Below are 14,240 nucleotides of genomic sequence, written 5' to 3'. Positions count from 1 at the left end.
CTCGATCCCCTCGTCCAGATCATTGATAAAGATGATGAACCAGCCCCAATACTGAACCCTGGGGAACACCACTTGTGACCAGCCGCCAACTGGATTGAACTCCATTCACCACAACTCTTTGGGCCCAGCCATCCAACCATTTTTTTTTTTACGCAGTGAAGAGTACGCCCATCAAAGCCATGAGCAGCCAGTTTCTCCAATTAATAGATACTTTGAGTTCACAGATTTACTCCACATTAGAGCATGCAACCCACAACAAGGAATTTTCTATATGAATACTGCTCCCTTACACTATTTAATCACCATTTACATCTTTCCTATTTAGACATTTCTATCTAACCTGTTTAAGCAGTAATCAATCATGAGCATTTACGGTATTCTTGAGAATAAGGGTAACCATCACAAATTTTTTTCAAAAGGTTTCCAACCTTAAGATTTCTAGATTAGTAATGAGCTTTCAGGCTTTAACTATAGTTGTTGGCAATTCCTCTTTCTACATGCAACATCAAGGCCCGTGCAACATTAAGGACTGCCCCAAGGGTATCAAGCTCTACTCTGTTCTGATTTAAACTTTTCTTTTTGGGGAGATTTTTGTATATCAAGTAGGAAAAAGGGCAGATACCCTCCTCAGACACATTTTTGCCTAGTTATGTGTCTACAACAGCAAGGATACTCAACTTAGTTTTGGTCAAAGAAAAAAAGAAACCAAAAACCCTCAGAGTTGGCATCATGCCTTGCACACAAGTGACCCTACCTAGCTACACTGTAAGTATTACTGCAATCTAAATGGTTTAATAAACATTGATACCTATGACAGGGATCTCAAATACAGAAAAAACCTGTCAAACTGAACCTACCAGAGTTTGCTTGTAGAACATGCAAGATACCACAACACACAGACCCACATGATAGTCTGTTTTGTCACCCAATCACATCCACATCATTAAGACAAATTACAAGTATGAAACTAAGGAATTACTTAATCATTGCCCATTTTGCTAGCGAGTGCTGTTCTCATCCCTTGCCTGCCATAGAACACTTCAAGAGCGCAACAGAATTATTCATAGCTGTAATATCTGTCCATTATGCAAATAATTTGGTACCGGGAACACATCTCACTGGTCTTACTACAGCCAAGCTCTTACGGAATACAATGATTATGGATATTCAGGGCAGTAACACTGTGTTCTCTGAAGAAAAATGGTGAATTTTTCTTCCCCAGGGTTTTTAATCATGTAATTGTGAATATTTTTCAGGATTATGTCATATTTTGGTGACTGTCTTGGAGAAACATTAAGGGGACACAGAAAAGGTCAGTCTTTCAATATTAGGCATTTTAAGACAAATTAAGGAAAATTCATAATACAAGACCAGTTCATTGATGAAAATATGCAATTTTCTGTTGTACACTTGGTGATGTACTGTGAAAAATGTGGAAGAATCTGCAATATTCTCACCTGTTCTTCTGTTTCTGACCAAAAAGAAAAAGGGATGATCAACTATAACTTGAGGATACAGCACTGCCATTCTGCTAATGGCAATCATTCCTAAAGGAAAAAACATAGGCAGCTTGTTAAATATCACTGCACATTCTCCTGCTCTTCATGCGACATACTTGTGAAGCTCATGAACAGACATTGAAGTCCCACACTCTCAGCACTAAGCGTCACCAATAAATAGCATGAAAAATCTAACTGAAAATGAAAGAGCCCTACAGAGTAATTGTATGCCTATTTATGATTTAAGAATGATTAACAATGGAGAGTGGCACAATTTCCCAGGCTGAGGGAGCAGCTTATAAATTTTAAGATCCAGAACCTTAAGAGGAGTTATGACTCCCGCTCACTTGTAGAAAGAAAATGCATTACATTAGACAGCACTGCTGAACTGTTTTAAACAGCTTCAAGCCTGCAGTTGATAGTAAAAGGTAACCCTTAATAACTACAGAATATGCAACAACTAAATGGGCTGATCTTGCAGCTTTTAGCTTGAGTCTTTAAATAATGCAGAGGTTGAAAGTAAAATTAACTGGGAATCAGGCAGAATTTGGCTCTTCGTTATTTTTATTTGGAGATGTATGGATTTCTCCAGGAAATTATTATTTCCCAGTGTTTCGTTTACTTTTACATTTTCACTGCACTGTTGATAAAGACTCATGCATACCAGTAATCTCTGTCCATATTAATGTTACAATTCAACCCAATTACTGATATTCGTGACCAGGGAAGTCATTCTTCCTTGCCTCAAAGACTGGTACAAGTAAAGGCAATTAGAAATCACCTAATGATACATATTAGCAACTAATGTAACTTATTTTCAGGAAAAGCATGTGATAACCAAGTAATCCAACCACCTGGCCTCCTAGCATTAATAGGGGCCAACTGTTTTTGCATTTAGCACTTCCCATATTGCATCTCTGTATACGAGCTTATTAAAATGCAATTGCAACAACTCTCACTCCTTCTAGCTATTCTGGATCAAATGCCTCTGACCATCTCAATTAGCAGATTGAAAATTACGAATTAATTAAGTTCCATAAAGAAAATATAAATTGCAGTCCATACCCTCCTGACAATCAGAAGCAAAATAAGGAAGAAGAGGTTTTCCACAGAATGCTCGAAATTCTTTGTGAAACACAGCATGTTAAAAAAATGCTAACGCTTTTCATTTCCAGAATTCTCTTCTGAAAAGCAGTATACTTGCTATGCTGTGTCTTCATGCTACATACTATTTAGCTTTCCTGGTTGTACAGCAAATCAGTTTTAAAAAATTAATTAACACAGAATAACCAGACATTTGACTTAGTTCTGCTTTTCAGTCAGGTACCTGAGGCAGCAGCAGCTTCTGATCCTTCCTCATTAACTTCTAGAAATGCCTTGTGAAATGCCTTTGCAAGGTAAAGTTCTTTGTTATCTGGAGAAGAAAAGGAAACATACTTCAAGTGGCTCAACAGTAAGATTGAAATACTAAAAAAAAAAAAACCAACCAAAACCAAACCACCAAACACTGCCAAAACCCCCAACACTATTATCCACTTTCTATACCAAGTAGGGAAGGATGAGAGCTTTGTGCGTAGGAGTTGCATTAAAATACCTTCTGCCAATACCTTTAACAGCACCATTTACCATGCTTAAATTTGTAGTGCTCTCCTACACTATGGATATTAAAATAGCTTGGCACTGGCTACAGCACCAGTACACCAGACAGAGTAAAAGACAATCCTTGAATACAAGATTTTAAATGCAACCATTGGGGAAAAAGGATTATGACATTATATGGCAAATACTTATACATAAAGAATTTTATTTCTGCATTAGGTGCAATATAGGCTTCCTCCAGGAAAATTAGGTATTTTCTTTCTTCTTTTCATTACATTTAAAAGAAGCTGAAGATAAATATTTATAGCAAAAACCTCCATGGAACTACGTTTTTTCAGTCTTCTTTGTTTTCCATCCTTCTTTGTCAGTATTTTAATTTCGGTCCAAGCCTACTCCTGCTTAAGTCAGTGGATGTTTCATTACCTTTCTGCAGTGGCTAAATGATCAGATCTATTGGAATACTCAGCACCTTGCAGGAAGCAAGACACATTAACACCATTTAATCTGTTTGACTAAGTTTCATCAGAAAGACGTAACAAGGATTAGATACACATTTATCGTACCTGCATAAAATCCACAGTAATGACAGAGCACAACTGGCAGTTAAGAAATTATTAAGAATAAAAGCTTTCTCAACAGGGAGATACACAACCATGAAAATCTAATCTAAGCACCCCAGTGAGACAGCTTTACCATTTTGCATTTCTGATCCTTCACAAAACATTCAACACCAAAACTCGAGTTGAAGGCTGACTAAGGAGGGAAAGCTTGGGACTATTCATCTAATTGTTATCCATTTATTTTGGCTCTCACAACGATAGCCACTAGTTCTAATACTAATGCAAGCCAAAACCACGAGACAGCAGTTTAAAATGTCTCTCCCCAGCAGATCTCATTACTGCTACACACACTCAGAACTGAAGTAAACCTCCTAGTTCAGCTGCTTAACTTAAATCTTGCCAACAAAAGCCCCAAATCATTCCCTTTGGGACTGTGTAGTAAAACATATAGTAGATCGGTAACTATTGTACTAATTCTAGGCTTCAGTTCCAAGCCTTCAGGAATGCTACCGTGAAAGCGAGGATAAATTTTCCACCGTGTTACTTTAAAACATGGGACATGAAGCATCTGCTTATCTTGAGCACTAAGCACAATTCTCACAGCTTTTGTCTCCTTAACTGTTAACAGAAAGGCCACCTGAAAACACAACGTGGTTGCATTCCAACACTAACATCACCTTTAAGCCTCAAGCATTACCTGTAAAAAATAAGTCACAAGCTAACTAAATACTACAATCAAGTGTTAAATAGTCATCCCCTAAAGCTTCCGTTCTGTTATGGACCCATTAAGACTCAAGTTTTCAAAAAATGTTTTAGAACAAACACTGGATGTGCAAGAACATTTACATAGGTGTAATGGATAGATACCTAAGGCAAAAAGGGTGACAGATCCACGCACAACAGAAATTACTGTTGTGCATGTCTCACATTACGTGTGTGGTGCCTTTGTAAAAGTGTCAGTTAACAGGATTCTTGGTAAGTTTATTGGTCAGTTCTTCAAATTTTAACCTTCCGGGCAGCTGTATTTTGCTATCCTTGCTTGAGACCATTTCAAAGTTCTTGTATTTGAGCTATACAGCACATACCAAAAGAAAACAATAACTTTGCAGCCTTTATAGAAAAATGCTGGTTTGAGGTTCCTTATCTTAAACCCAAATAAATTTTTACATTTAATAACAGACAAAGAAATGCCCACTTAGCCTAATCACACATTTCGATCACGTCTTTTTTTATTACAGCACTTAAGCCTGCTCCTGTGACCTGTAATATTCACAGCGATACTCCATATTTTCATCCTAAATGCTTTATTTTGCATAGTGTGGTGGTGCTTATGGTACACTGAGGTATATTTCTGGCCAGAACAATTAGCACCTCAGAAGATTGGTCTCCATCTGATGAGCTTATAAACCCTAATTCAGACAGCATAAACATCGGTAACATTTACCATCAGGTATAATAGTAGGCCTCCTTGTAAACGTATTCAGGATCTGAGTATTAAAAACCCAACAATATTTTGTTAAGTTGACAGGAATGCAAGAAGTGCCATTGCAGATGAGACCAGTATGTCCAATTAGTCTAGGACACTGCTCCAGCTATAGTACTATTGTTCCTTCAGAACAAGATATAGGAAGCCTTACAGATAAAAACTACAGCACAACTTACGAAAGAAAAAGATCCTCTCACCCAGCGTGTGCCTTATACCCTAAACCAAGTTTCCACAGAATATACAGAATGCCTTTATTTAATGTAGTATAGATAGTTTTGATTGCTCTGAAGAAATTTTTTTTTTAATCCTACCAATCTCATGACCTCAAGGAATACCCAGCAAAGATCTCTGTGGTTAAGTTTTCCACAAGAGAAGTACTTTATTTGGTTTCAATTTGTTGCCTTTCATTTCATTGGATATCTTTGTCCTTGGATGGTGAAAAGAGCAATTCCACATCCCAATTTACTTTCTCTAGACTCTTCTCTTTATATTGCCACTATCACATCCCTCTCATTCATCTCTCCCTTAAGTGAATGAATCCGTTTTCATATGGAAGCATAAAGTTGTCACCTAGTGTTCAGGCATTCTTCTCTTTGCTCTGTTTTATGATTGTCAAATCACTGACTGCAATACTTTAATATCATACACATCTTGTCATTATTATACATCTTTCCTTCATGGCTTTCACTGTGCATAAGGTGGGGCTTACCTGAGTATCTACTATCATGTCATTTTTCTCTAGTAGTTTCTTTCAATCTGGATTTTCATAGGAGCCAACATGATTGTTAGCATCTCAGAAAAGTCCCATGGAGATTTGGTATCAAAGTTTAAGCTTTCTACAGGACCCTAGCCTAGATACCCATTAACGTGTGGGAGTAATCTGAGGCTTACTTCTAATGTACATGACTCCGTTAGCATCACATTTCATTTGTCATTACACTCCATATGCTTGCAAACTCCTACTCATAGCTGCCAACTGGTTGCTCTGCAAGTCTCATTTTAAAAAGGCATGCCGGTTTATTGGCTTTTCTAGCTTAGGTTGTCCCAGAAAAATTATACCTACCTCAGTCAAGACTTCGAAGAACTATTTACTGGACTGGTGCTCTTCTAACTACTTTATATTATGAAAGTAAGTCATTAAGATTACTTCACTGCTTACTGAAATGCAGGTCACCCTGAGGTTAAAAGCAGTTGTCACTTAAGGGATTGTACAACAGTAAGAAATATTAAAATCATTGAAAAGGGAAGGAGAATTTTAGTATCGAAATTAGTTCAAGGGTAAGTCCTAAGTGGTGTCAAAATACTCAAGTAGCAAGTTTACGTGCTGTGTAAATTATAAAATCCCAAATGCCAGAAGTTGTTTCAAGATTATTTTGAACACTTGATGGAATCAGAGATGCAAGTAAAACCTGTCAAAGTCTTTTGCTGAAAGTGAGTCAGGATACATGCAACTAGACAGCCAAATAGGAATGTCCTCCTACTCACCTGAGTTAATTGACAAAGAACATAATTTCTGCAAGAGAGTAACATTTAAAATGTGCATCCAGATTAATACTTTCTCTTTGGTTGCTCACAATCCAGACATCCCGGAAGGTAAAGCTGACTCGTCTATTTCCATTTTTCAGATTGAGTGCAAAAAGCAAAAAATTCTAAATATTGAAAAATAAGTCTGTAATCCTGCAATTTGATTTATATCCACTAAGCCCACATGGAATTTCACTGAACTCAACAATCTGTGCCTGGGTCTGATTACAGGATTAGGGCTGTTGTTGAAATTGCAGAAGGCTTTCCTTGACAATATTCCAAAGGCAAGAGCAACAGGAGAGGGGGAGGAGAGTATTTTTAAACGCAACAGAATTTCTCAAAAATCTCCTTAGATTTTCTTTTATGATTTGTATCTTCCTACAAAAGTGTCCAGACAAACATTTTGTTCAAGTATCTGCATTTAAGGTTTCACGAAGTGCTAAATTTTCCAGAGGGCTGACAACTGAGATGCATGTAAACTTCTGGCTTCAACTTCCCTGTTACCTGACATACTATTCAGGTATCTGCAAAAGCAAGCTTTCAACATTTTTCTTCACGATTTTTTTTTCCCTTCCTCCTCCCTCCCCATTTTACATTGTGAATATTAGAAATAGGAAATATATTCTGTATTTTAATTACTTAAAATTTCATCTCCATAGCATCAACAGCAGGGTTTTCATTAAAGACATTACTTCAAAAACATTCTTATTCTTCATTTATGAATGACCTTTTCATCACCTGGTGGCACAGGCCCTTTCAAGTGAAAAGTAAGAATGTTACAGTAAAACTCGTGAATTCTCTCTTTACACTGCTCTACATGACTTAATAAACAAGTTAATCTTTAAATGGCAGAGGAGTTAATTCAGTCATGCAAAACATGGTGTTTTGATTTTGTACAGTACAACTGTCAAAAATGTAAAACTTTAAACAAGTCATTAGTCACATGGATTAAAACACAAGCAAAGTTCCAATCTTTCTGCTAGCCTCTCGACTACAGAATTAGTCCCCGATATATAGGTGAATTTTACATGAAATGAAATACGAGTCAAGCACTGCCTTTGTGGTTCAGTCTCCCCTGCGTATTTTCCATTCTCCTCATTACTTTTCCTCAAGTAAATACTTTTCTATATATAGACCAGAAATTATTCGAAAGGTTACTTTTCTTTGGGGTGGCAGAGAAATTGAAAGTGGTTTTCTTCAGAAAAAATGATATTTTTTTTAATGAAGGATTTTTCATTTATTCAAATTCTTTTCACATTACCTAACTCCAGCTTTTCCCACAATTTCACTGGAAGAGTGAAAGCGGCAAAACAGTGGAATAAGCTACATGATATAAGCAATATTTCAAACTTAGCAAAAGTGAAAAGGATATGAAAATCGCAAGCATTTCTGCTGTAAATTTTAGAGGAAGGTTCACGTTCATTACCACTATTTTGAATAAGCCACACAGGTGTGATTGCTTCCAGAGACAAACAATTAAGAACAGGTATTTCTCATCAGCTAAGCATCTATCTGGCTTATTAGGCAGTAACCCATAGAGCAGAAACACATACAGGGAGCAGCATATAAGCATAAATTACAAGAACAATGACAACAATCTCAGACTGGCACATGCTTCTAGATAGAGAACAACTGGGTTTGCCAAAATTCAGGTCTAGACAGACCCCCGTGGCTACTTTTGTTACGTGAAAATGAAACAACTTCTCAGGCAAAGATGACTCTACCACCTTTTGTGCCACTTCAATACCTTTTAGGAGGTAATAAAAGCATAAATATCTAATTTCCACCCGAATTTCTAAATGTATTGGATATTTCAACTTCTGAAAATGAAGTGTTGACAATGTATTGAAATAGGCAAGCAGCATATGTGACTAAATTGCTTCTGTCTCAGAGCTCTCTCTTTCCCGTGCTGCTTCTATACAGCAGGTATCTGGGGAGATGACTAATTGTACAACAGTTTAATGCTCTTAATGCTGTGAACAAATAGCCTCTGGAGATAAAAGATGACAACCCCCCTGTTGTGCGAATCCCATTTGCCATCAAGACACTGAAGCCATACATTGCTCTAATGTGGATCTGCCTCTTGCATAGTATTACACTTTCTCTACATTTCTAATGAGATCCAATTCTGAAATACTCGGAGTGAACTTTCCCAGGTCGAAAATCCCCCACCCCACACAGATACCCTGAGGGATTTCTTCCCTGCCCCAACTGCTCCTACAGTGAGCACACTCTTACATTACGCAAAAATCCCAAAGAATCAAAAAATTGCTAGCAGGTTGTTTTGTTTTTTCCCATAAAACCACTTTGAAGAGCTTGTTGGTTATCTTTAGGTGATTTTAGTACTTCCTTATATACCTTGAGAGACAACACAAGAACCTCTTACCAGACATTGCAGTGAGATCAGCACTACTGCTGAACAGCTCTGTAATTCCAAGACCTCTCCAGACATCTTTCAGATCAATTTCCTGTTCTACTGTGAACCTGGAGAACATAATAGAAAATTACAAAAAGCCCAGAATGTAAGCAGTATTTATTGTTATTAGAAGGTTAAAATTTCTAGGTAATGACAATTGAAACACTGAGGTAAATAATGTAAAGTAGGAGATTCGGCACTGGTAGTATAGCATAGTGACACCTTCTACTAAAATGCCTACAAACAAATTAGTTTACTTTCACAGGTGGATTTTTTTTTTCTAATGCAGAAGGAATCAAAAATATGCTAATGTAATGTACAGTCCCTGACCATAAAACCTCAGTGCAAAATGATGCAGTAGCTAATGTAAATGCTTACGTTTTATACAGAAGGTTTACTATAAAAACTGAATTTAATTGTATGCATACTAGACTAGAATATCAAATAAGGCAAAGGACAGCACAAACTTCATAGACAGCTGTTGGCAAAGAAGGAGTAGGAAAGTAAGAAAGATACTCCAATTTTATTTAGACAGTATAAGCAAAGACCAGAAGTTATGAACATGAATATAAAGCATTTCTGACTCAACTTCTAATTACTCTGGTGGCAAAGTTTTAGTTGGGTTTTGACTGTGAGTAAAGAACAGGGAAAACAAATAGTTGTTAGTGCAAATGCACATGTGAGTACAACCTGGCAGGATTTCAGGGTTAGCTTGCAAAGCCATGTTCTAGGCTATGGTACTATGCTGGAAGGACAAACTGAGATTAATCCTGAGGGCAAGATTTTGAGCAAAAGCTTGTTCCATTTACAAAGACTTCTTTTCAAATGTTATAGAAGTTATGCCTGGTGTCAGTAAAACAAAAAAAGACTCAAGTCCTTTACGTACGGCCAGAAACAGACTGCACAGCTGGAGAAACAAAGAAATATGTCAGAATAATAAGAAGAATGGCAGCCCCAACCAGAAAATACCAGAATTCTACAGACAAATACAAGAGAGTAATTATAAATGTTTGTTATGGGCAAGTTACAGGTTCTCTGCAGAATGACCAAACAAATTATTAGTGATTTAAATTATGCTGACAGTGACTGGTTATAACTGTACAACACAAAATATATAGTCCATAAGATGTTACAGTTTCTCCAGCAAGCCATTCAGTCAAAAGCAACTGCAATTACACTGCAGTCCTTAGTGAAGGGTCTTACCTGTGCTAGAACCAAAAATAAAATGAAATGTGCTTCTGTGCAATTTCTCATAATAATTCTTTTTCAGGACTAAACGTCCTCGACTACATGGAGGAACACATTCTTTTCAGAAGAAAATATAGGCCAGAACTCTGAGCAGAGAACAGCTGATGAAGAGCTGAGATGTATGGCACCTCGGCATGTACAAGCCTTGGCAGCTTGAAAAAGAATAATCTGGATATGAAAAGACAACTGGATAAGAGTCAAGTGGATCTTCCTCACTTACAATATTTACACTGAATGAGAAAAATCCAATACACAATCTACATTCATAATGAACTTACAAATACCATAAGAAGCCAAAAATCTATGATGGAATAGATATTAGTCATTACCCAGAGAAGAATTTTATGCAAGTTAAAGTAAGATCTGGAGATAGCTCAGGATCGATAAATCACTGGTGGCACCGCAAGTCCAGATGAATTCCAGGATATGAATTTGAGGATATGCCTGGAATAAAAACACAAGAACTGATTCTTGTGATTTTATTGCTTTGGCAGTTCTCAAAAGAATCAGAAGAGACCAACAAAGATTTATGTACTGGAGGAAGCTTATGGTGTTCTGGCATATTCTGCATCAGTCAGTGTGGCAGCATTTAAAAAAAAAAAAAGAAAAAAAGATGGCATTATTTTAATGAATGACATGTAGGTACACAGATGAGATGACCTGAAAACAGCCAACAGGATGGTAGGAAAAAGAAATGTGTCCTGTTACCTTTCTTCTTCAAGAGGAATCATCACTCACTTTCCTCTTGGAAAGCTGTGGACAATTACACTGGTCAAAAACTACAGGCAGAGAGCTCACAAGACCTCCTGCACGATTTTAGCTTTAAGCCGAGAAACAAATCTGCAAGTTGCTCATTCATTCAAATTTCCTACTGGCTTACAGGCTCCAAAACTAAAGACTAGTTTTACTCTCACTACACACTTGTAATGTGATCTATTTTAGAGACTTCAGTAAAAACCCTAAGAAAGATGAATTAAGACTTGATTCCTGATGCCAGAGTTAACTACAGTTAAACAGTACAGAGGTTCTGTCTGTGCACATTGAATAAATCCACAAATATTTCCTTCTATATTAAAACTATACTATAACATTTTGAAAAAACACATCCAACTGTACCTGCCTTACAAACATGCAGAAGAGGCAAATTAATGTCCAAATGCATTTTATAAAAATTTCAGTGTGTGTTTTTCCCTTTTTTGGCTTTTATTTCACCACAATTAGTATTAAATGTATCAAGTTTTCAAGATAATTTAGCTATTAAGTAGCAATGTCAAACTAGTAGCGAGTATCAGGATAGGACACTAGCAAGAAAAGTCTGCATGAAAAGCAAAATTTGAGGTCACAAATAAGAAAAATAACTGCAAAAAAAGCATTTTTTCCAACTGCAGAGAATCACTATAAGATATAAATGGAAATCAGGTGGGTTTAAGTCTCTGGACCACTAGACAGAAAACACACTTATCTGCTAAGGGATGAATTGTGACCCAGAAAGAAAGCATGACAAAAGATGCCTTTGCATACTAATCAAGGAAGGGGTCTGGGAGATGTTTTTTGGGGGAAGAAAAAAAAAAAAGCAAAAAACCTGTAAAGCCCCAGCTGAACATGCATCTGAAAAAAGAAAATGCAAACAAGTTGATTGGTTATATTCCTAAAGAATACCTACGTGAACAACAGTAGCAGTCACTTAATTACTGGATAGAGGCTATACCCCTGACTGAAACCTCTGGAAAGGCAAATGCTGAACAGGTGGATGAGTGAAGGTCTCTACAGTATCTATAAGAGTGAGTTCCTGCTTTTTATGACAAATAAAGTAGACCAAAAATATCACACCAGCTGCATAAATACCAAACTATCCCTTTACGAAAATAAAACCAATTACTTCCCTTCTCCCCTTTCAGTTTTGTCATATGGTAAAAACCCACTCTGAACCACTATTCAAAACAGCATCTCCCCTCCTTTCTCACATGCTCTGAAGAGCAGCAAGAGTTACAGATAAGCTATTATTAATGATATTTCAAATATTTTAGCTAATATCAGAACTAGCCTCTTTTGAAAAATAATAGGGCTGCTTTACACTTTGAAATATAATTTCAGGCTATGCAAACCGACGTAAACATTCGGTATGAGTTATCCTCCAGTCATATTTGGATTTCTTTGCGCTCCTTATAGACAGTGATGTAGGTATTCAAAATCAAAAGCTGACAACCTAGAACACAGAAGAGACGTTCAATCTCATTTCCCAAGCCAGGCATTTGCTGTACCTGCAGACTTTGGAAATGCCGAGCTACATGATACAAGCCCTGACACAGTTATTTGCAGTGTTTGTCACATATAATGATCCAGATGGTCATATTTTTTTCCACAATCTTTTAGGTGCTTCTGAGGCTAAAAATACTATGAAAAATCAATTTCAATACTTCAGTATCAGAAGTCATGGAATAGTTGCAACTGGGAGCATTAAAAACCACAAAGGGAAGTCTGAGAAAGCTCAGACACTGAAGAAAAGATGAGGTATTTTCACTGTAGGACCAGAACAAAAACAGAAAGACTGGTCTATTGAGTCAAGAGGAGACCTTCTGTACTTAAGCAGTTCTAGAAGGTTTACCAACACATATGTTCATGGATATATGCTTCTATAGACCACCTTAGAAAGCACTGAGAAGAAAGATATTAATAAGGGATAGTGACTCTGCCTATCAGCTGTTAGCCAAAGTCCAGGACAAGTGAAGATGTGAGTTAGCTCTGTATGTATTTTTACAATGTTCATTTGTAAAGTGTCTCTACTTCCTACATGTAAAATGCAGTCCAAATAGCTGAACAAAAATACTTCCCTTGATTTCCACCGTCTTTGGATCTCTCCCACATGAAATGAAGAATAGAATGAGACACTTAGGAAGTAGAATTAGACTGAGAAACTAACAAAGTTCTCTGGAGAGTTTAGCAGAGAATGATTATATTTTCATGAAATTTAAAACTTACACAAGCATTTATGCATTTATGTCATTGACAGTCCCCTTAGTTATCTATCTGAACCTTTAGGTTTTGGATAGAGCATTAACTGCAACATACCATATCAGGCCATCTTTCTTCTGTTTTATAGACTTTCAAGTCAGAAAAAAAGATGGCTTCATCTTGTATGATGCTGTCCGACCCTTCCGAAATGCTGAATTTTTTTGTGAAGTCCTTAGATGCTCAGGATCCACAGAATCAAGGATTAGGGTACACTTTCTAGTTATACAACAGAAGTGAACTAGAGCCTAGTGTGATTCATCCCAAAGACTATAATTTCAAAAATTACTAAGCGTTCTGAACAAGCAAAAGCAAGAAATTTTAGGTTTTCAGATTGGTTCTAATACATTACATTCTGCAGAACAAAAAGCAAACAAAGGAATTGCGCCATTGCTTGAGATCAACAATATTCTTGCTTGGAGGACAGGCCCTCAGGATCTGAACCACTATTTTAACCTAGCAAGCAGCCTACAATACAAAGCTGCCAGCTGATATCAATTCCAGCATTTCGGACAGAATTTCAGCTAGGTTGTTGTGAGGTGCTAGAACTAGCCTGCATGATTTAATAGCCTGAAAACAAACAAGCAAGCAACAACAAAAAAACCCACTAACAGCAAAAACAAACAAAAAACCCCATACAGCTGCTCTGACCAGATGAAGCAAGGCAGGTTATGGTTCCTTCTCTGGCAAGGTGTCTTCTATCCAGGGCTAAATATGGGCTGCAGAAGTTGGCTAAGTGTGTATTTCAGTGGGACAGTTTTACATGTCTTCCATGACTGTATCTCAAGAACAATCAGCACCGGCCTAGTCCTCATAAAAAGGGGACTCAAGAGAGCATGTTAAAAAAAGGGAGACTAGACTTTTTTTTTGGTTTGGGGTTGTTTTTCGGGGTGGGGGGT

The 14,240-nt window shown here is 37.1% G+C and overlaps 1 protein-coding gene across 1 annotated transcript in view; it reads right to left on the bottom strand.

The window, feature by feature from the left end:
* The window catches only part of SERPINI1 (serpin family I member 1), a 26,107-nt gene that overhangs the window by 2,211 nt on the left and 9,656 nt on the right, over window positions 1-14,240 (bottom strand). Inside the window, exons 5-7 of the mRNA XM_009280539.1 lie at window positions 9,055-9,152; window positions 2,827-2,913; window positions 1,458-1,547 (exon numbers count right to left, since the gene is read on the bottom strand). Of these exons, the coding sequence (XP_009278814.1) occupies window positions 1,458-1,547; window positions 2,827-2,913; window positions 9,055-9,152 (275 nt within the window). The remainder of the gene's footprint in view (window positions 1-1,457; window positions 1,548-2,826; window positions 2,914-9,054; window positions 9,153-14,240) is intronic.

Source organism: Aptenodytes forsteri, unplaced genomic scaffold (genome assembly GCF_000699145.1).
Source record: "Aptenodytes forsteri isolate BGI_AS27 unplaced genomic scaffold, ASM69914v1 Scaffold179, whole genome shotgun sequence".
In the NCBI taxonomy this organism is placed as follows: domain Eukaryota; kingdom Metazoa; phylum Chordata; class Aves; order Sphenisciformes; family Spheniscidae; genus Aptenodytes; species Aptenodytes forsteri.
Note: the sequence above shows the minus strand (reverse complement) of the source record. Positions and strands in the feature narration are given on the sequence as shown.